This window comes from Loxodonta africana, chromosome 20, assembly GCF_030014295.1.
Source record: "Loxodonta africana isolate mLoxAfr1 chromosome 20, mLoxAfr1.hap2, whole genome shotgun sequence".
Lineage (NCBI taxonomy): Eukaryota > Metazoa > Chordata > Mammalia > Proboscidea > Elephantidae > Loxodonta > Loxodonta africana.
In genome coordinates, this window is record NC_087361.1 from 302,375 (window position 1) to 326,029 (window position 23,655).

A 23,655-nucleotide genomic window follows, 5' to 3' on the forward strand; every position below is an offset into this window, starting at 1 on the left:
TTTTAAAAAAAAAAAATGATTGTTAGAAAAATACTAAATCTACATGGGGTAAGTTACTCTAATATTACAAGCTAAAAAAAATACTTACTTAAACAGGTTTCATCACGGAATGCCATATGTATAGAATGTGGTAAAAAATTTAGCAAGTACAGTATAAAATTTAACAAGTACAGTATGACTAATTTCCTATACGTTTAAACTGACATAACAGGCAATTCTGTCAAGCACCTTGAAGTGAATATTAATTATCAGAGTACATGTAAATAAATCAAAGAAATGAGCTTTAATTTGTGAAAAGGCATTCACAGGCTGAATAAATTCAATCTGAGGAAAATAATTGTGCAGTTGTAGGATCATTTCTAGAATAAACTTAGTAAAGCTTCATATACTCTAACTTAGGGTGTTAAGAAACAGACTAAAAATTAAATCACTGCAAGACAACTCATGTGCTTTGTGAGAGAGAAGTAATGGAAAAGTCAAACGTTTAACAATTAAAGGTCATCTTAACAATGACACCGAAAGAAAAAATAATGCAATAAACTGGCATCAGCATGGACTGGCCAGATAAAAACACACATCACCTAAGTAAATATTTATAATTCACATATTTTTGTGCTTTTAGGATTTTAAAAGTTTTTGGAAGATCTTGAAGAAATGCTAACAACTGAGCTCTCAATGAGTATGATATACAAGTAAACATTTTTATCAAGTATCCTTTAGGTAAAAAAAAAAAAAATCACTCACAATTCTTACATCTATTAGCAAAGTCCTTTCTGTGAACACAAATGGATGTCTACTGTCCATTTCACTCAGATTTAACTAAAGTTTTCAGAAAACCTAACTAAAAAAAGTAATCTTAACCCCCAAAATTTAAAACCTAGTTATTTAATTTTGTCATTGGTTCTAGTAATTTTTCAACTGACTCACTATTCCCTTTCTTAACCAGTGTTAAAAATAGCATAATCTCACTATTAACACCATTCCATAAAACAGGGGCTATTACTAACACAGTGAAACCTGTGAGAGCTGGACCTCAACAAGACTGCTTTGTTTTTCCAGGTCTCAAAAGTTTTCCACTTTTGATAGGGCACAGTTTTACCACTTTTCTATTGCTCTCTATTGGTGGAAAATATTTTGAGTTTTCTGACTTTCACAAGTTATAACCCAACCCAGTGCCGTTGAGTTGATTTCGACTCATAGTGACCCTATAAGACAGAGCAGAACTGCCCCATAGAGTTTCCAAGAAGCGCCTGGTGGATTCGAACTGCCGACCCTTTGGTTAGCAGCTGTAGCACTTAGCCACTATGCCACCAGGGTTTCCTCACAAGTTATACTGTACTTTTTTTGTATTTTGAGAAATGGACTTCTGACAACGTATGTGTGACATTTATTCATGTTTTCTATTCTTACCCTGCTCGAAGATAATTATAACAAGAGTCATAATTCATGAAAGGATGCGAGAGGACTATTTTATAATCAACAACAGCTACTTATTTAGGTAATTATCATGATTTAAAATCCTTCCCAACAGCAATCATTTTCTAGTCAGACATTACTTTTTATATTCTTTGCTAAATGTGTGATAAAGACACATATAATGGATGTAATAAACTAGTAAATTCTGGGTTCTCTTCACCTAAATCAAGAACTGCTTAAGTTTCTTTTTCTAACTGATGAGTTCTGCCAAACAGGAAAACCAAATACTCCAGTAAGGCCCCTATAGCTATAAGGTATATTTTAACCTAATAATTATGGTGCTAAAAAAATTAAATGGATTAGAGGCAGGGCCAAGATGGAGGAATAGCCAGATGCTTCCTGCCCAAAAATACAAGTGAAATGATTATATTTATGACAGCCTGGGAGCCCTGAACATCAAAGGCAAAGTTAGAAAACGGACTGAGCAGCAAGGGGAGAGTGAGACGGTTCAGATGTGCAGAGGAGTTGCCGGAACTGAATTGCAGGGAGCCCTCAGGAACCACTCCCAGGAGCAGCTGTGACGGGCTGGTAGTAGCGCTCAACCGCGGTTTCCTCACGGAGAAGCAGAAAGCCTCACATCCTACTCACACCTCCGGAACCAGAGAAGAACGGTGCTCTTGACAAAAGCTAATAAGTACCTGCATATATTTTACCATGCTTCCCAAACCAAAGCTGGCATTAGAGGCTGAAGATTTCCCTTGGGCTCAGATAAGCCCTTCTGAGTACCTGTAGCCACTCTCCCAGCCTTGGAGAAGGAATAAATTCACAACAGGGGGAAAAGATAATTTCCCAGTTCCACTGACCTAGGGAACTCTGGACAGAAGTGGTTCCTATCCAGGTATACACGGTACATGGACTTTGAAAACCTTTCCCCAATGTGTGGACATATCTGCACCTATTACAGGAGACTAGGCTCTTGTTGACAAACTGCAACTGTTTCAGCTGTGCAGTGGAGAGGTAGGTGTTTGATGATTGACACCACCTTGCCTATTAAACAGGGTACTCACCTACCCACATCAGGGGCCTGAGGACTGCTGGCTCCACTCAGGTCACCCAGTCACAAAAGACTGGGGTCCAAGAATGACTGGTACCTCCCAGTCCTTACAAACAAACTGATGCCTATGGTGCATCAGCAGAACCCACCCACCTGTACACTCCACAGAACAGGGACACGCTTTCCTCAGAGTCACATGGGGAACGATTCTCAGCCCCCTGCCTTGCTCAGAGCATGACCCCCAGTACCTACATGGATCACCCCTGCCCCTCTAAGACTGTAGGACAGAGCCTGCACCACACACGTGATGACCAGCTACCTGGACACCTGGGCTGAATCCATACAAGAAAAGTGAATGGACTCCTAGACTGATATACCTGATAACAGCTCTAACCATCTGGGAACAGCACGGCAGAGCTTCGAAAATAATCAAGCTAGCTCACTCAAGCAAACCATTTGGGCTTACCAAAAAAAAAAAAAAAGCAAGAAGCTAGGATACAGTAAACAAAGATAAAATAAACTAATATAATAACTTACAGATGGCTCGGAGACAAAAGTCAATATCAAATCAAATCAAAAACAGTCCACGATCGCTTCAACGAGCTGTCAAAACACAGCATCTTAAGACATCAGGAAGTAGATCAGGAAATGCATAGAACAAGCCAAGGAACACACAGATGAAAGAGTTGAAGAAATTAAAGTGGTTATTCAAGAACATAATCAAAAATTTAATAAGCTGAAAGAATCCATAGAGAGACAGCAATCAGAAATTCAGAAGATTAACAATAAAGTTACAGAATTAGGCAACTCAATAGAAAGTCAGAGGACCAGAATTCAGCAAGTGGAATGCAGAACTGGTGAGCGTGAAGATAAAGCACTTGCATCAATATATTTGAAGAAAAATTAGATAAAAGAATTTAAAAAAATGAAGAAATCTGAAGAATCATGTGGGACTCTATCAAGAGAAATGACCTGTGGGTGACTGCAGTATCACAACAGGGAGGGATAACAGAAAATACACAGAGAATTGCTGAAGATTTGTTGACAGAAAGTTTCCCTGATATTGAGAAAGATGAGAAGATATCTATCCAAGATGCTAATCAAACACCACATGAGGTGGATTTTAAAAGGAAGTCACCAAGACGTATTATAATCAAACTTGTCAAAACCAAAGATAAAGAGGGAATTTTAAGAGCAGCTAGGGATAAACAAAAAGTCACCTACAAAGGAACGTCAATAAGAATAAGCTTGGACTACTCAGCACAAACCATAAAGGCAAGAAGGCAATAGAAAGGCTTATATAAAGCATTGAAGGAAAAAAAAAAACTGCCAGCCAAGATCCGTATGTCCAGCAAAACTGTCTCTCAAATATGAAAAACTCTCAAATATGAAGGTGAAATTCGGACATTTCGAGATAAACGGAAGTTGTGAAAACCAAACCAAAACTACAAGAAATACTAAAGGAGGTGGTTGATTAGAAAATAAATAATATCAGGTATCAAACCAAGACAGAACACTGGACACAGCAATCAGAGGTCGACCAAGAGAGGGAAATCACAAAAATAAATCAAGATTAAAAAAAAAAAAAAGCTCACAACAAGGAAACAGCAATGTTATTATGTAAAAGAAGACATCATTAAAACAAGAAAGAGGGACTAAGAAATGTAGTCATAGGTCTTTCATATGGAGAGGAAGAAAAAGCAATATAAAGAAATAAAAGTCAGGTTGAAACTGAGAAAAACGGGTAAATATTAAGGTAACCACAAAGGAGACTAACTATCCTACTCATCAAAATAAAAAGAAAAGAAAAAAATACTCAGCAAAAATAAAATCAACAACAACGAATAGGAGGAAAAGACAATATATAAACTACTCGGCAAAAAAATTAAGTGGGAGAAAGAAACTGTCAACAACACACAAAAAGGGAAATCAAAATAACAGTACCAAGCTCATAAAAAAAGCTCATACCTATCCATAATTATGCTGAATGTAAATGGACTAAATGAACCAATAAAGAGAGAGTGGCAGAATGGATTAAAAAACAAGATCCATCTATACACTACCTATAAGAGGCACACCTTAGACTTAGAGAAACAAACAAACAAAAACTCAAAGGATGGAAAAAAATGTATCAAGCAAACAATCAAAAAAGAGCAGGAGTGGCAATATTCATTTCTGACAAAATAGACTTCAAAGTTAAATCCACCACAAAGGATAAGGAAGGATACTATATAATGATTAAAGGGACAATATACCAGGAGGATAAAACCATATTAAATATTTATGCACCCAATGACAGGGCTGCAAGATAAATAAAACAAACTCTAACACTACTGAAAAGTGAGAGAGACAGCTCCACAATTACAGGAGACTTCAACACACCGCTTTCAGTGAAGGACATGACATCCAGAAAGAAGCTCAATAAAGACACCGAAGATCTAAATGCCACCATCAACCAACCTGAACTCCTGGACATATACAGAACACTCCACCCAACAGCAGACAAATATACTTTCTTTTCTAGTGCACATGGAACATTCTCCAGAATAGACCACATATTAGGTCATAAAGCAAGCCTTAGCAGAATCCAAACCACTGAAATATTACAAAGAATCTTCTCTGACCATAAGGCTATAAAAGTAGAAATCAGTAACAGAAAAAGCAGGGAAAAGAAATCAAACACTTGGAAACTGAACAATACCCTGCTCAAAAACAACTGGGTTACAGAAGACATTAAGGATGGAATTAAAAAATTCATAGAATCCAATGAGAATGAAAACAATTGCTATCAGAACCTTTGGGACACAGCGAAAGCAGTACTCAGAGATCAATTTACAACAATAAATACACATGAACAAAAATAAAATCGGGCCAAAATCAGAGAATTATCTCTACAACTTGAATAAATAGAAAAAGAGCAATAAAAGAAACCCTCAGGCACCAAAGAAAGCAAATAATAAAAATTAGAGCAGAATTAAATAAATGAAATAAAAAACAGAAAAAAAATTCAAAGAATTAACAAGACCAAAAGCTGGTTCTTTGAAAAAATTAACAAAATTAATAAACCATTGGCCAAATTGACAAAAGAAAAACAGGAGAGGAAGCAACTAACCTGAATAAGAGATGAGATGGGTGATATTATAACAGACTCAACTGAAAATAAAAGAATCAGATCAGATTACTACAAAAAATTGTACTCTAACAAATTTGAAAAACTAGAAGAAATGGATGAATTCCTAGAAACACACTAACTACCTAAACTAACACAAACAGAACTAGAACAACTAAAAAGACCCATAACAAGAGACTGAAAAGGTAATCAAAAAAATCTTCAATGAAAAAAACCCTGGCCCTGACGACTTCACTGCAGAGTTCTACCAAATTTTCAGAGAGGTTAATACCACCAATACTAAAGGTATTTCAAAGCACAGAAAAGGACGGAATACTCCCAAACTCAGTCTATGAAGCCAGCATATCCGTGATTCCAAAACCATGTAAAAACACCACAAAAAAAGAAAATTATGAACTTAGATGCAAAAATCCTCAACAAAATTCTGGCCAATAGAATTCAACAACATATCAAAAAAATAATTTACCATTTCCAACTGGGATTCATACTAGGTATGCAGGGATGGGTCAACATCAGAAAAACAATTAATGTAATCCATCACATAAATAAAACAAAAGACAAGAATCACATGATTTTATCAACTGATGCAGAAGAGGCATCTGACAAAGTTCAACACCCATTCATGATAAAAACTCTCAGCAAAAGAGGAACAGAAGGAAAATTCCTCAACATAATAAAGGGCATTTATACAGAGCCAACAGCCAATATCACCCTAAATGGAGAGAGCCTGAAAGCATTCCCCTTGAGAATGGGAACCAGACAAGGATGCCCTTTATCACCGCTCTTATTCAACATTGTGCTAGAGGTCCTAGCCAGAGCAAATAGGCTAGATAAAGAAATAAAGGGCATCCAGATTGGTAAGGAAGAAGTAAAAGTATCTCTATTTACAGGTGGCCTGATCTTATACACAGAAAACCTTAAAGAATCCTCGAGGAAACTACTGAAACCAATAGAAGAGTTCAGGAGAGTACTAGGATACAAGACAAACACAGAAAAATCAGTTGGATCCCTCTAAACCAATAAAAAGAACATCAAAGACAAAATCACCAAATATTACTATTTACAGTAGCCTCCAAGAAGATAAAATACTCACGAATAAATCTTACCAGAGATGTAAAATACTTATACAAAGAAAACTAAAAGACAGTACTGCAAGAAACCAAAAAAGACCTACGTAAGTGGAAATACATACCTTGCTCACAGATAGGAAGACTTAACATTGTAAAAATGTCTATTCTACCAAAAGCAATCTATAGATACAATACAATTCCGACCCAAATTCCAACAACATTTTTTAATGAGATGGAGAAACAAATCACCAACCTCATATGGAAGGGAAAGAAGCCCCAGGTAAGTACAGCATTACTGAAAAAGAAGAACAAAATGGGAGGCCTTACTCTACCTGATTTTAGAACTTATTATACCACCACAGTAGTTAAAACAACCTGGTACTGGTACAACAACGGATACATAGACCAATGGAACAGAGTTGAGAATCCAGACATAAATCCATCCACATATGAGCAGCTGATATTTAACAAAGGCCCAAAGTCAGTTAAATGGGGAAAAGACAGTCTTGTTAACAAATGGTGCTGGTATAACTGGATATCCATCTGCAAAAAAATAAAACAAGACCCATACCTCACACTGTGCACAAAATCGACCTCAAAATGGATCAAAGACCTAAATATAAAATCTAAAATGATAAAGATCCTGGATGAAAAAACAGGGACAATGTTAGGAGCCCTACTACATGGCATAAACAGTGTACAAAAGCATTACTAACAATGCAGAAGAGAAACTAGTTAACTGGGAGCTCCTAAAAAATCAAACACCTATGCTCATCCAAAGACTTCACCAAAAGAGTAAAAGGATTACTTATAGACTGGGAAAAAGTTTTTAGCTATGACATTTCCGATCAGCGCCTGATCTCTAAAATATACATGATACTCCAAAAACTCAACTACAAAAAGACAAATAACCCAATTAAAAAATGAGCAAAAGACATGAACAGGCACTTCACTAAAGACATTCAGGTGGCTAACAGATACATGAGGAAATGCTCACGATCATTAGCCGTTAGAGAAATGCAAATCAAAACTACAATGAGATTCCATCTCACTCCAACGAGGGTGGCATTGATTCAAAAAACACAAAATAATAAATGTTAGAGAGCTTGTGGAGAGACTGGAACACTTACACAGCGCTGGTGGGAATGTAAAATGGTACAACCACTTTGGAATTCGATTTGGTGCTTCCTCAAAAAGCTAGAAAAAGAACTACCATACAATCCAGCAATTCCAGCCTTTGGAATATATCCTAGAGAAATAAGGGCCTTTACATGAACAGATATATGTACACCCATGTTCACTGCAGGACTGTTTACAATAGCAAAAAAGATGGAAGCAACCAAAGTACCCATCAACGGATGAATGGATAAATAAATTATGGTATATTCACACAATAGAATACTACGCAACGATAAAGAACAATGATGAATCTGCAAAATATCTCACACAACACTGAAGAATCTAGAAGGTATTATGGTGAGTGAAATTAGTTCCAAAAGGAGAAATACCGTATGAAACCACTATTACAAGAACTAAGAAATAGTTTAAACACAGAAGAAAACATTCTTTGATGGTTATGAGAGGGGGGAGGTAGGGAGTGAGGAAGGGAGACGGGTTTTCACTAATTAGATAGTAGATGAGAACTATTTTAGGTGAAGGGAAAGGCAACACACAATACAGGAGAGGTCAGCACAACTGGACTAAACCAAAAGCAAAGAAGTTTCCTGAATAAACTCAACGCTTCGAAGGCCAGTGTAGCAGCAGCTGGGGGTTGGGGACCATGATTACTGGGGACATCTATGTTAACCGGCAGAATAAAATCTACTAAGATAACATTCTGCATCCCGCTTTGGAGAGTGGCACCTGGGGTCTTAAAAGCTAGCAAGCGGCCATCTAAGATGCATCAGTGAGTCTCAACCCACCTGGAGCAATGGAGAATGAAGAACACCAAAGACGCAAGGTAATTATGAGCCCAAGAGACAGAAAGGGCCACATAAACCAGAGACTACATCAGCCTGAGACCAGAAGAACTAGATGGTGCCCGGCTACAACCGATGACTGATCTGAGAGGGAATACAACAGAGAACCCATGAGGGAGCAGGATAGCAGTAGGATGTAGACCCCAAATTCTCGTAAAAAGACCAGACTTAATGGTCTGAATGAGACCAGCAGGACCCAGGTGGTCATGGTTCCCAGACCTTCTGTTAGCCCAAGACAGGAACCATTCCCAAAGCCAACTCTTCAGACAGGGATTGGACCGGATCATGGGATAGAAAATTATACTGGTGAAGAGTGAGCTTCTTTGATCAAGTAGACAGATAAGACTATGTTGGCATCTCCTGTCTGGAGGGGAGATGGGAGGGTGGAGGAGGTCGGAATCTGGCCAAATGGACACGGAAAGAGAGAGTGGAGGGAAGGAGTGTGCTGTCTCATTACGGGGAGAACGATTAGCAGTATATGGCAAGGTGTGTATAAATTTTTGAATGAGAGACTGACTTGTAAACTTTCACTTAAAGCACAATGAGAATTGAAAAAACAAAAGTAAATACATTAATAGACTTCTTTCTCTTTTAGATTTTATGTGGAATTTTTAAATACATAAAATTTATGCATTTTACAAGTTCAAAGACTGTTAAGTGAGGACTCTTAAGTTTAATATTATGTCTCGATCTTAATTCTCTATTATCTGAAATTCAAGTTTTCCAAAGGAACTTAGTTTTGAGTTCTTGGACTGAGGGAACTTGTTTGATATATATACATATGCTTCTCTATTTTCAAAGAGAATTGACAGGTATCGGTTATAGAAAAGATATATACCAAAGGCAAACTAGAAAAACGTAATTTCTAGCAGTCAGTTAATATTGGGACAAAGAGCCACTGTACCCTCTGAGAGTGATACTGTACTAAAGTGCAATTTAATCACTTAAGTTGAATATTGCAATCTTCAGTCAATGATCTCCTGTCCAAAATCTTATGTTTAACAATGTGGGAAAAGTGGAATAAAATTAAAAGCCATTTACATTAAACAGAGTTGCTGATTCTATCGTGTTCTAAGAACTTTTAGTCTCTGGGCATAACATCCATGCCTTTTACAAACATTTTTTAAAAATCTTTCTTAAAAAAATTAAACTTTAATATTAAGGCAAAAAATTTGCTATGTACCGTTACCCTTTTCCCTTCAGATGTATCAATGGATCTCAACCCACCTGGAAAAAAGGAGAATGAAGAAAAAGGGTATATATAATGTTACAACAAAAAAAGATTAAATGACCTTTTACTTGTGTGAATTATGGCCTTTTATTCTAAAAAAAAAAAAAATTCTAGCAGGTTTTTCTAGTCATTTAAGAAAGACAGCATCATACCTACAAAATGTGACATACTCCAACAACTTCTTAGGAACTAATGAATTTGGTGTCGTGTGATGTGTTTAAGACTGGACAGAAAGGTAATGTCTGATTTTTGAAGACTATTTGAAGAAAGTAATCTCGTGTGATGCTACTTTCTTCTGAACTACTTAGAGATAATTAATTCTTATTTATTTACTTGAAACTTGATTTTGAAGACCTCAATGAAATAGGTAACATTTGAGCAAAGACCTAAAGGAAGTGAGGGAAAGAGCTATGAGGCTATCTGGTGGGAAAAGACTCCAGCAATGGAAACAGAAAAGGTTAAAACTCTAAGGTAGGAATGTGACTGTCCTGTCCAAAGAACAGCAGGGACGGCCCTGTTGGTGAAGCACAGTGGGCAAGGGATATAATAAGAAATGAGTTCAGAGAAATAATCTGGGATCAGATCATGTATAAACCCTTGTAAGTTACTATAAAGACTTGGTTTTCATTGTGAGTAAAATGGGAGGCCATGAAAGGATTTGTGGAGAGGAGTGACACAAGCTGATGTATCTTTTAAAAGGATCACTCTGATTGCTATTTGATAAGTGATTGAAAGTAGAGAAATTAATGAAATGGCTGCTATAACAGTGCAGAGAAAGAGTTGTTGATGGCTTGGAACAGAAAAGTAGCAGTAGAAGACATGCAGAATTGGTAAGATTCTGCATGTAACGTAATGGCAGAGCTGACAGGATTTGTTGGATTGGATGCAGTATGACAGAAAAATTGAAATCAAAGATAATCATCGAGGGTTGTACCCAGTGCAAATGAAAAGACGCAGCTACCATAACTGCGAGGAAGAAGACTGCTGGAGGAACAGGTTTGGTGGCAAGGCCAGGAGGATGATCAGGAACTTGGTTTTGGACATGTGAAGCTGTAAATGCTTATTAAACTTAAAAATAGAGTTAACAATCATTAACAGGCAGTTGGACACACAAAACAGGAGCACTAGGAAGTGACCCGGGTATGCCAAAAAAATATTAAATTTAGAATATCATCAATGGAACAAATACATGAGTCCCCAAACTGAACCAAATTTTTAAATGATTGCTTGATTATAACACATTTGAACTTAAAATTTACGAGTTAATACCCCACCCCAAATTGTACAACACAAAAAGTAAACAGTCCTGAAATAACTACACTGTAAATATGCATTTCCTGTGGCATTTCAATTCTTTTTTTAAATAAAAATCCTCTAATTAAAAAGAGACTAATTTTACTTACTAAGATTTAATCTTGCTCAGATTTCCACAACTGCTACTGGTAGAAAGAGCTGGGAATGTATGTAAGTCTGAACTTCTTGTAAGATTCATAAAAAACAGTATTTAAGCACCTACCAAGTATCAGACATTATGTTAATGGCTGGCTAATACAATGGTGAATAAAGCAAACGTCGATCACTTAATTGTGAGGATAGGTAGTAAGTAAATAAAGGGTCATACAAGTACCAACTGGTAAGTGCTATGAGAAAATAATACAGGGAACTTAGATTGAGTCATCATGCAAAGACTGAGAGCATAATACTCAAGTAAGCACAAAATTTCTCTGACGTCTTAATTTATTTAGTTTTGGATCTGAATTACCTGCTACATAATTAACATACAAACATGCATTCTTCAAAGTTCTCTTCCTTTTTCTCTTATTTCTCCATTTGTTAGACATGAAGACTATCAGTAGTCAGTAAAGAGGTACTCAAGATAGTTTATAATCTAAATAAATAAGCACTATAATTATAAATAACACTTTCTGTTTATAGCCACACACAGGAAAATGTATTTTTACTCTAAAGATACTAATATTTTGTGTATCTCCAAATTAATACTCAGTTAAATTATCAAAAACATTCACAGTGAAACTGGAACATAAAAAATCTAAGTTCTTATTGGCTTAAGGACCGACAACCAGAAGCATCTTAAGCTGTGTTTCATCAGAACGTTGTCAGTAGCATTCCTACCTCAAGTCTCAGTAACCCAGTATGGTATAGTTCCATACTGACTGACTGACAATGTCATTTAACAAGCAGGCCATCAAAGTTGATATATCCCATTTTATTTATCAGATACTTGGGTGCAGAGTAGCCACCAAAGCAAGAAAATCAATGTCTGCTGTTGGTATAAAGATAAATTAAACCAGAAATGCATATTACCAAGGAAGAAATATTCAATACTGTTTCACAGAAAAATTACATGCATAGGTACTAAAATGCATATGAACTTGTTGTGTAGATGTTTTGGTATTTCCTTAAGGCATGCCACTTTACTTATATATTTCAGACAGGATTATTTTTTCATATCCCTTTTAGATTATTTGGAAAACCTCACACTGATAAATCTATTTCTTTCAAGTATAAATTAGTGCTTAAAGTGCTATTATTATAATTGTTGTAATAGGAGTATTTTAAGCAACTCGTTTTGTGAGGTGGTAATAACCTACCCGAAATGTAGATGATCTTTTGATCACTTCTTTGACCCAGGGAATTGGTCACTTTACAGACATAAACACCGGAATGATTCAAAGTCAATGGGTGGACGAAATGAAGAGTATTATCTGAAGCCAATAAACCATCAGGCCACTGTCCATCCAACCTAGATTTTAAAGAGTTTGAAATTATTTTAAATATCTTCAAAATATACGCAACAGCTATTTAAATTAAGACACTACACTTTTGAGATGTTAGGAAAAGAACCAGTATCCCTTAAGTACAGTACAATATAAAATGAAAGGATATAATAAGAAGTCAGGATTCTTTCATTTTAATAAAGATGAACTAATAAAGAATTAAGAATGTACATCCTTTCAAAATATCAATCCATGTAAGTATAGCTAGGCCAACATATTAAAATGGGAGGGAAGAGAAAAAAATACGCAATTTTAAAGAATTACTTTCAGAAAACTGGAAAATTACAGCAAGTTATTATTTGAAGATATACCCCCAGTATCAAATCTCATATAATTCTCCACGGACTATGGACCTACTCATGATATATATATATATATACTTTTGTTAATGAAAAGTCATCTCATTTAAACATATAACAACGTTTTAGCACGTTCTGTAACACGTTCATAGAGCATCATTTAAAAATGGAAAAATCTATCAAGTGCCCCATCCTTAAGCCTGTTGGCTTCTGAAGTGTCAAGAAAGGTCTTCTTATAAAATAATTTCATTTATAAGGTGGGCATCTGTGATAACAAGAAACCAAGGCACAATTTGATGTCAATAATAACTCTTTTTAAAAGGTGCCTGTACCAATTTGGCCAAGAGGTCCTATCTGGTGCACATATTACTATAAACCATATTAGGAAGAAAATCCCACTGTAAGAACTCTGGGGCCCTGGTGGTACAGTGGTTAAGAACTCGGCTGTTAACCAAAAGGTCAGCAGTTCAAATCTACCAGTCACACCTTAGGAACCCTAAGGGGCAGTTCTCCTCTGTCCTATGTGGTTGCTAAGAGTTGGAATTGACTTGACAGCCAACGGGGTCTTTTTTTCTTTTTGCTTTATAAGAACTCTAAGAAACCCAGTGGCACAAACAGTTTGAGCTAAACTGCTAACCTAAAAGTTGGCAGTTCAAACTCACTCAGTGGTATGGCAGAAGAAAATCCTAGTGGAATGCTTCAGTTAGATTACAGCCAAGAAACCCCTATAGAGAAGTTCTCCCCATAACACATGAGATCATAATGAGTCAGAACTAATTCGAAAGCAACTAACAATAACACAACATAAGAATTCTAAAGCCATTCATTACAATGGAATTAAGTAGAATGTTAAAAATTACTTTCCCAACCTAAAGGTACCAAAAAAAAAAAACCCCACCAATAGGTCTTTATTTCAAAACTCTTTGTAAAGCACACACAAATTACCTTATCCTGCTGTCTTAACAGGTTAAAAAGTTAAGTAAACAGATACTCAACTGTTATAATTTGAGCTATATGGGTTTCCAAAATTGTTCATTTGTTTGTTCACTCACTCATTCGTATTACCAGGAGCTTACTATTTGCGATACCCCGCTCTGCGAAGAATGAGAATTCCAGAACTCTTAACTGTGTTCATGTGGAACCTGCACACAGGCCAAGAGGCAGTTGTTCGAACAGAACAAGGGGATGCTGCGTGATTTAAAGTCAGGAAGGGTGTGCATCAGGGTTGTATCCTTTCACCATACTTATTCAGTCTGTATGCTGAGCAAATAATCCGAGAAGCTGGACTATAGGAAGAAGAACGGGGCATCCGGATTGGGGGAAGATTCATTAACAACCTGCGGTATGCAGATGACACAACCTTGCTTGCTGAAAGTGAAGAGGACTTGAAACACTTACTGGTGAAGATCAAAGACGACAGCCTTCAACATAAAGAGAAGAAAAAATTCTTACAACTGGACGAATAAGCAACATCATGATAAATGGAGAAAAGACTGAAGTTTTCAAGGATTTCATTTTACTTGGATTCACAACCAACAGCCATGGAAGCAGCAACCAAGAAATCAAACAAAGTATTGCACTGAGTAAATCTGCTGCAATAAGACCTGTTTAAAGTGTTCAAAAGCAAAGGCGTCACTTTGAGAACTAAGGTGTGCCTGACTCAAGCCATGGTATTTTCAATCACCTCATATGCATGTGAAAGCTAGACAATGAATAAAGAAGACCCAAGAAGAACTGATGTTTTTGTACTGTGGCACTGGCGAAGAATACTGAACATGGCATGGATTGCCGGAAAAACAAACAAATCTGTCTCGGAAGAAGTATACCCAGAATGCTTCTTAGGAGTGAGGACGGCAAGACTTCATCTCATGCACTTTGGACATTTTATCAGGAGAGACCAGTTCCTGGAGAAGGACATGGTCATGCTTGGTAAAGTAGAGGGTCACTGAAAAAGAGGAAGACGCTCAATGAGATAGACTGGACACAGTGATTGCAACAATGGGCTCAAACATAGCAATAATTATGGGATGGCACAGGACTGGGCAGAGTTTTGTCCTGCTGTACACAGGGTCACTATGATTCGGAACCAGCTTGATGTTACCTAACAACAGCTCTGTTGATGGTGCTGAGATGGGGAAGTAAATACGATCTGGTCTTTGCTTTCAATGATCTAAGCACAGAGCAGAGAAAGAAGACTATGTTGAACTGAATTCTGTCCCTCAAAAATACGTGTTGTAAATCCTGATCCCTAACCCTGTGGATGTAATCCCATTCGGGAATATGGTTTTCTCTGACACGTTAATGAGGACATCTGTGTAGGGTATGTCTTAAACAAATCACTTTTGAGATATAAAAGATATAAAAAAGAACAGATCAGGTACAGAAGCAAGCAAGCCGGAGTGCAGGAAAGACAGATGCCACAGAGAGATCTATAACGAATGCTGAGAAAAACTCTAGAGACCTTGAGAGGAGGATTTTCCCCTAGCGTGGGTAGAGAGCCTTACCCTAAAGCCAGCATCCTGAATTTGTACTTTTAGCCTCCTAAACTGACGAAATAAGTTTTTGTTTGTTAAAGCCGCGCACTTATGGTATTTCTATTATAGCAGCACTAAGAAACTAAGACAGAGACAAAGACTTCATTACAAACGAATACAAACTAACAGTAATGAAAATGCAGGAGAAGCAAACAACGCTAGAGAACAGGTGGGATGAAGTTATTCTGTAATCTCAAGTGCAGTGAGCAGAGGAGCACTCAGTAAAACCTTTTAGAGTCTTCTTAAGAAGACTTTGAAATGAAGATTTTTGCAAGCATCAGCTTTCAAAAGCTGAACACTTTTTCCTGGAAAAAAATACCTAAGAGTGAATAGGAGGTATACACGTATCACCAATTACCTCAGTACTTTGAAAAGCAAAGATGTTATCTTGAAGATTAAGGTGTGCCTGACCCAAACCATGGCATTTTCAATCGCCTCCTATGCATGTGAGAGCTGGACGACAATAAAGAAAACTGAAGAAGAAGTGATGACTCTGAACTGTGGTGCAGATGAAGAATACTGAACGAACCAGGGACTGCCAGAGAACGAACAAATCTGTCTGGGAAGAAGTACAATCAAAATGCTCCTTAGAGGTAAGATGGCAAGACTGCATCTCACATACTTTGGACACGTCGTTAGGATGGATGTCTGTGGAGAAAGACATCGTGCTTGGTGAAGTAGAGGGTCAGTGAAGGACAGGAAGACCCTCAATGAGATGGGCTGACACAGTGGCTGCAACAACGGGCTCAAGCGTAACAACGATTGTGAGGATGGTGCAGGACCACACAGTGTTTTGTTGTTGTATGCTGGTCGCTATGAGTAAGAACGGACTCAACGGCACCTAACAACAACAACCCCAGTAATTTAGGTACAAAATTTTAATCCCTTTAATTCCCTGGAAACTATAAAAATGGCTTATCATCTTTTTTAAATTGTTTATTCAAATAAGCCAAAATCGGAAAAATCTAGATATCACATTAAACACTGAGCAGATGAAGTCCATAACATTATTACCTGCTCCACACAGATTTGAAGGGTGGTGGGTTTGCGTCAGCATTACACTTGAGATTAACACCTTTTCTTCCCACAAACCAATTCCCATCATACCCTGTTACTGAAACTTCAGGAGCATCTACAAAACAAACATGATAAATTATTCTTAAAGCAATATACGATGAGAAAGCATTAACATTGTAGACTCGTTAGAAAAAATAGGAATTGTTTCTTTCTTACTCTCAACATACCGAGCACGGTACTCACTACATGTTAGCTTACTAAAAGAATGAGTTAATGAATGGTCAATGAATACCCAAACACTAGGCAACTATACACATGTGCAGTTCTAGTTAGACACTGGAGGTAGGAATATTCATAAACCTCTAACTAAACCAAAGGCAAAATACTATTACCTATTATGACATGTTATTATGACATGTAGAGATATATGAACAAAGCAACCGTTACAATACTTAATTCAAAACTCAAACATGGCATTTATGCCACAGGTAGTACCAAGTCACCACATTAAACTGTCTTTAAAAAGGTATGTCATCTAAAAGGAAATATCCTCTAAGAGGCACCATCTCAATCATAGAGATTCGGTTCCCTGTATTACAATTACTATTCAGTGAGTATACAGAGTTGTGACACAAACTTTCTCAGGTTATATACCTACATGTGAGGTAAATTACCTAGTAAAAAATGAACTTTTATCCATTCAATGTACCCAAAGGTCTTTTAGCATGTGTGTAATATAACTAGTTGAAAGAGAAATTATCCCTATCTACAAGAGTATAAATTTGTGCCTTTAAACTACAAAATCCAGTCCTACTCATTCATTCAACCACGATTTTATTTTCACTCCAAGTAAGTGCCAAGTACTATTTTAGGTATTTGGTATATATATAGGCCCTGTGTTCATAAAGTTTACAGTCTAATGGTAACATGAAAGATGAAATTTTCAAAATATTTCACTAAAACCAATCCTAAAAGCCAAAAAGAGAAAGCACAGGATGTCAAGAGAGAAGGTAACAGGAATGGCCTAGTTTAGATTAGGGATGGGGTGGCGGAGGGTATGAAAAGCTTCCCAAGGAAGTGTAATTAATGGGTTGTTGCAGGGACTCTGCATCTTCCTGTGAGTTAGACAGTAAGCCGGATAAGAAGTACACGGTTAGGTGAAAGGCTGCAGAGAGACCAGGCCAGTCTTTATCTCTGCCAGGGAAACCTCACCTATTGAAAAGATTACCAAAAAAAGTGGTGAAAATTAATCTTTTACTAAGGTAAAGCTACCTTAGTAATTAAAGGAACACCTACCTCTTATAAATAGCAAGAATTGAAATTGGGTTATAAGATCTCATTTCTGTAATATCTGTTCACGTTTTACAGGTCCCCAATCAAAAAAGAAAAACAGTCACGAGTATTTTAAGAACGTTTTAGGATCAAGCCAATAAATTTAAGCCATAATCATATAGTCTTACAAGACACAGTTTTATATATTTGGGACTGCATTCATGCAATCAAGAAGATCAATAACCATCAATTATAAATAACACAAATTGAATAAAATATTAGTGTCATGGATTTAATTGTGACCCCAAAAATATCTGTCAACTCGGCTAGATCATGATTCCCGGTATTGTACGACTGTCTACCATTTTGTCATCTGATTTGATTTCCCTATGTTGTAAACCCTATCACTGTGATGTAATGAGATGGATTAGTGGCAATTATATTGATGAGATCTATAAGATTGGATAGTGCCTTAAGCCAATCTTTTTTGGGATGTAAAAGAGAGGTGAGCAGAGAGACACAGGGACTTCATACCACCAAGAAAGCAGTGACAGGAACAGAGCGCATCCTTTGAACCTGAAGCTCCTGCACTGAGATGCTCCCAGACCAAGGGAAGACTGATGCATCAAAAGGACCTTCCTCCAGAACAGAGAGAGAGAGAAAGCCTTCCCCAGGAGCTGGCATCATGAATTCAGACTTCTAACCTCCTGAACTGTGAGAGAATAAACTTCTCTTTTTTACAGCAATCCACTTGTGGTATTGCTGTTACAACAGCACTAGATGACTAAAACAATCAGTAATTTTTAGACACAGGGAAAGAAAAATATCAATAGTACTTAAAATTGGGATCTGAATTTTGCAAGAAAAAAGAAGAAGAATCCGTGAAAGTAAGGTAGGTAAAGGAAAAAGAATATTTTAATTGAATTCCCCAGAGAAAGGAGAAAAGATGGCACGTGTATTGAAGAATACAATGGTAATGACTGGGCGGATTATCTAATAAGCAAGGTAAGAAAGGGCTTATTTACTAATCTATAGCAAACAATTTCATTTTTTTTTCACCACATCAAAGATTCTCCATCTAGGTATGGCTGGCATCTGTCTCTCTCCCAACCCCACAGCACCTTCCAACAGAATCAAAGCTTCTTTTCAAATTTACAATCCTTGACAGGGGCTGATGACACAGTAAGCAAGGTAAGCACGGGCTTACTTGTGCTTACTTACTAATGTGTAGTGAACAACTTCACCTGGGTTGTACACCATGATGTGGTGTGGTGAAATCCATATGAAATTGTTCACTACAGATCACTAAGTAAGCACAAGGAAACCCCTGTTTATCTTGCTTATTGGGTACTCCGCCCCTGGGTAATAACATTGTGTAACTATAACTTCTCAAGTTTAACCCTATAAATGTTGAAAAAGAGCCTTGAGGTTAGCTTTAGAAACTACAACATCAAGTGTAATATAAATGTGTAATTTCAAATTCTATGCACGCTATGTGAAAAAAACCAACAAAAACAACAAACAGAACATCTCCTTCAAAAACCTGCCTAAATTTGTGATCTGTCCAAGGATGGAAATAATAGCAGAACCTGAATGCTTTCATTATTCTCAAAATTTTTAAATGTTACACAACTAACAAAAAATGTACCAAATACTGAGAAACTTTATATAAAAGATGAAAGTGTACAAACACACGTATTACACACACACACACACACAGAGGAGAGAACTGCTTAACAAAAAAATGTAAGTACAATTCGGACCATAATTGTTATTATTCCAATTACCCCTTTAAAATATTGTTTTACAATATGATCAGATCAGATCAGGAATAGGATATTTAAAAAAATACAGATTTCAATCTAATTAAAATGCATCTAGAGAAGTACAAGGTTCTTGATGAAAACACAATACATAACATCAAAGAAAATAACAGCTAAATTAATCAGAATGGAGAAGCTGATGCTTCCTTCTAAGCAGTGTACATTTTGAGTAAAATTCTCACAACTCATTTAAATCCAGCGTCCTTTTAAGGTATGAAAAGGACAAGGTTAAATAATTTTAAGTTGTAGAACAAGCTTAAAGCCATCTGTCCATCTTTACTGAACCGATAAAAAAATGTTCTGGTTAACTAAAATTCCCGTGCGAACAACCTAAGTGCCCATCAACAGATGAACAGATAAGTTATGGTCCATGCACACAATGGAATACTACACAACAATAAAGAACAATGATGAATTCACAAAACATCTCACAACATGGATGAATCTGGAGGGCATTATGCTGCATGAATTAAGTTAATCACAAAAGGACAAACAGTATATAACATCACTATTATAAAAGCCCAAGAAAAGGCTTATACACATAAAAAAAACAATCTTAGATGCTTATGAGGGAGGAGAAAGGTAGGGAGAGAATCACTAACTAGACAGCAGACAACTGTTAACCCTGGTGAAGGGAAAGACAACACACAATATAAGGGAAGTCAGCACAACTTGACCAAGGCAAAGTCACAGAAGCTTCATAGACACATCCAAATACCTTGAGCGACCAAGTTACCGGGACTGAGGACTAGGGACCATGGTCTCGGGAGATAACTAAATCAACTGGCATAACACAGTTCATAAAGAAAATGTTCTACATCCTACTTTGGTGAGTAGTGTCTGGGGTCTTAAACACAAGTGGCCGTCAAAGATACATCTATTGGACCCATCACATTTGGTGGAAAGAAGAATGAAAAAAACCAAAGACACAAGGAAAATGTTAGTCCAAAGGACTAATGAAGCACAGCCGCCACCAGCCTGAACCCCAAAGAACAAGATGGTGACCGGCTACCACCACAGGCCACTTTGACAGGGGTCACAATAGAGGATCCCGGACGGAGCAGGAGAAAAATAAAGACCAAAACTTAAATTCATAAAAAAAGACCAGACTTACTGGTCTGACAGAGACTGGAAGAATTCCCGAGACTATGGCCCCCGGACACCCTGCTAACTCAGAACGGAAGCCACTCCTGAAGTCCACCTTTCAGCCAAAGATTAGACAGGCCTATAAAACAAACAATAACACACATGAGGAACGTGCTTCTTCGCTCAATCAAATATACAAGATGAAATGGGCAACTCCTGTCCAAAAGCTAAACGAGAAGGCAGGAAGGGACAAGAAAACTGGACGAATGGACGTGGGGAGCACGGGGTATAAGGGAAAGGGGGAGAGTGCTGACACATTGCAGGGATTGCAATAAATGCCACAAAACAACTTGTGTATAAATTTTTGACTGAGAAACTATAATCTGCACTGTAAACTTTCACCTAAAGCACAATAAAATTAAAAAATAAAATTCCCAGGAAAATACAAACAAATTATAAAATTATTTAAAAAAAAAAAAAAACAAGCCAACAAGGAAAAGCTGTACGGATATCTGAATATTATTCAAACTAAAAACATTCTGATAAAGAAACACATCAAAGGAAGAAAATTAAAATAAAATGTATGACTTACATTAAAAAGCAAATGTCACTATGTACTTACATTGAATATCTAATATGAAAGAATCTCGGATATCCTTTTGCAAAGCTGGATGTTTTACAACACAAGTAATTCGTCTTCCTCGAGCAAATCTGGTTGGAAACAGCTTATACTGGCTGACAATTGTTGCCGTTTCGTTTGGAAAAGAAGTTGTAGTAGATTCCATTTCACCAAGATCGCCTTCCCAGTCAATGTGTGCAGCTGGTTTACCCGTGGCTGCAATACAAACGGCTGCTACTGTTTCATTTCCTCCATCAATTAAAGAATCTGGACCTTTTATCAGGTTCACAGTGGGTTCAACTGTTTAAATCAAAAAAAGTTACATTTCATGTAAGAAATTGTATTTGCATCCTTCCAAGCCACAACTAGTCATATTTTATAAGCTTAGGGACAACTGCATGTAACACACACACACACTTTTGAGGTAATGGCAACATCAACTGGATTCTTGGAACGAGAGATGATCAAGATCTAGGACAAAAAAAGAGACCAAAACTTTACAGGTCCATTTCAGATATGGCTCTCCCTGGTACAGATACACTTTACAGGGCTAGGTGAGTTCCCTCCCCCCAAAAATTAGAATATAAAAAGCATTTCTGTGAATTGGATCATAATTTCCATTATAAGATTAAAGGTATTATTGTGGAATGGGGAAAAAAAGGTAGTATTAATATATAATGCCTCTTCTTACTACAAAAGCATTTAAAGGAAATACTTTTTTAAAATAAGTTACCAGTAAAGAGCCTACACTTAAAATGTTAAGAAAATGTTCCTTTGTTGGTTTTGGGGAACATCCAGCTCAATTGGCATAATATAGTTTATAAAGAAATGTTCTACATTCTATTTTGGTGACTAATAACTGGGGTCTCAAAGGCTCGTGAGCGGCCACCTAAGACTCCACTAGTCTCACCCCACCTGGAGCAAGAATGAAGAAAACCAAAGACACAAGGGAAAGATCAGTCCAAAGGACTAATGGACCACAACTACCACAGCCTCCACCAGACTGAGTCCAGCACAACTAGATGGTGCCCAGCTACCACCACTGACTGCTCTGACAGGGATCACAATAGAGGGTCCTGGACGGAGCTGGAGAAAAATGTAGAACAAAATTCTAACTCAAAAAAAAAGACGACCAGATTTACTTATCTGACACAGACTAAAGAAACCCCAAGGGTATGGGCCCCGGCCACCCTTACAACTCATCCAAAGATTAGACAGGCCCATAAAACAAAACCAGCCTAAATGGGCACACCAGCTCAGGGGCAAGGACGAGACAGCAGGAGGTGACAGGAAAGCTGGTAACGGGGAACCAAAGATTGAGAAGGGGAGAGTGTTGACATGTCGTAGAGCTGACAACCAATGTCACAAAACAGTATGTACATTAACTGTTTAACGAGAAAGTTGTTTGCTCTATAAACCTTCATCTAAAGCACAACTTAAAAAAAAAAAAGTTCCCTTGAAAGAAGCCACAGGGGACAAAACATCTTTTTCTTGCCCCAGTATGACTCTATAGTTTAATTTAAAACACCTTTAAACTTTTATCTTTAACTTCTCTCATATTAAAAAAAAAAGGGGGGGGGCGCTGATTAAGGCTGTTAAATTTGTCCAACTACTTTTGCTCGTAATATATACAGATATTAAACTAACGCTACCATGAAATGTCACTAATGGTTTTGTTTACTGGGATGTACATGCCACCATCTTCTGGTAACGGAAGTTCCCAAGTGCGCAAAAGTAACCTTAATGTCAGAACCTCTCCATCTCTCTCACGTATTTCCTAGCTATCTCTTCCTCTTTGTCAGCAATTTCAGTCTCGCCTATAGTTTATTCTGTCTAATGAGTTTTTATTTCAATGACTTCTTTTTCTATTTCCAGGATTTCTAATTGGTTCTTTCACTGGTATCTGTTCTTGATGTATATGTACCAGTTTCTGATTCATAATTTAACACGTATTAATCTTTTTCGCTTTGCATTTTCCTCTAAGACGCAGTGTTGTAAATCAGCAAAGGGTAAAGTGCAGGCAACAAGTGTGATGAATACTTTTATAGCGAACACCCATATAACCACCATAAACGTTGACAGGGAAGATTATTAGCATCCCAGAAGTCCCTTTTAAATCTCTTCCTGATTTTAATACCCCGACTGCCTCAATGTGAAACCATTATACTGACTTGGCAAATAATTTTTTGCTTACTTAGTCATTATAGCTCTGCAACCAACAAATGCAAACCTAAACGATAGAGTTTAACTTTGCTTGTTTCTGAACTTTATATGAGTGGAACCAAACTGCATTTATTTTTGTATAGTTTGCCCTTGAGTTCCTGAGA

The 23,655-nt window shown here is 37.1% G+C and overlaps 1 protein-coding gene across 1 annotated transcript in view; it reads right to left on the minus strand.

Moving 5' to 3' along the window:
• The window catches only part of NECTIN3 (nectin cell adhesion molecule 3), a 199,875-nt gene that overhangs the window by 114,373 nt on the left and 61,847 nt on the right, over positions 1 to 23,655 (minus strand). The window contains exons 3-5 of the mRNA XM_064273468.1: positions 21,332 to 21,628; positions 16,526 to 16,643; positions 12,493 to 12,644 (exon numbers count right to left, since the gene is read on the minus strand). Of these exons, the coding sequence (XP_064129538.1) occupies positions 12,493 to 12,644; positions 16,526 to 16,643; positions 21,332 to 21,628 (567 nt within the window). The remainder of the gene's footprint in view (positions 1 to 12,492; positions 12,645 to 16,525; positions 16,644 to 21,331; positions 21,629 to 23,655) is intronic.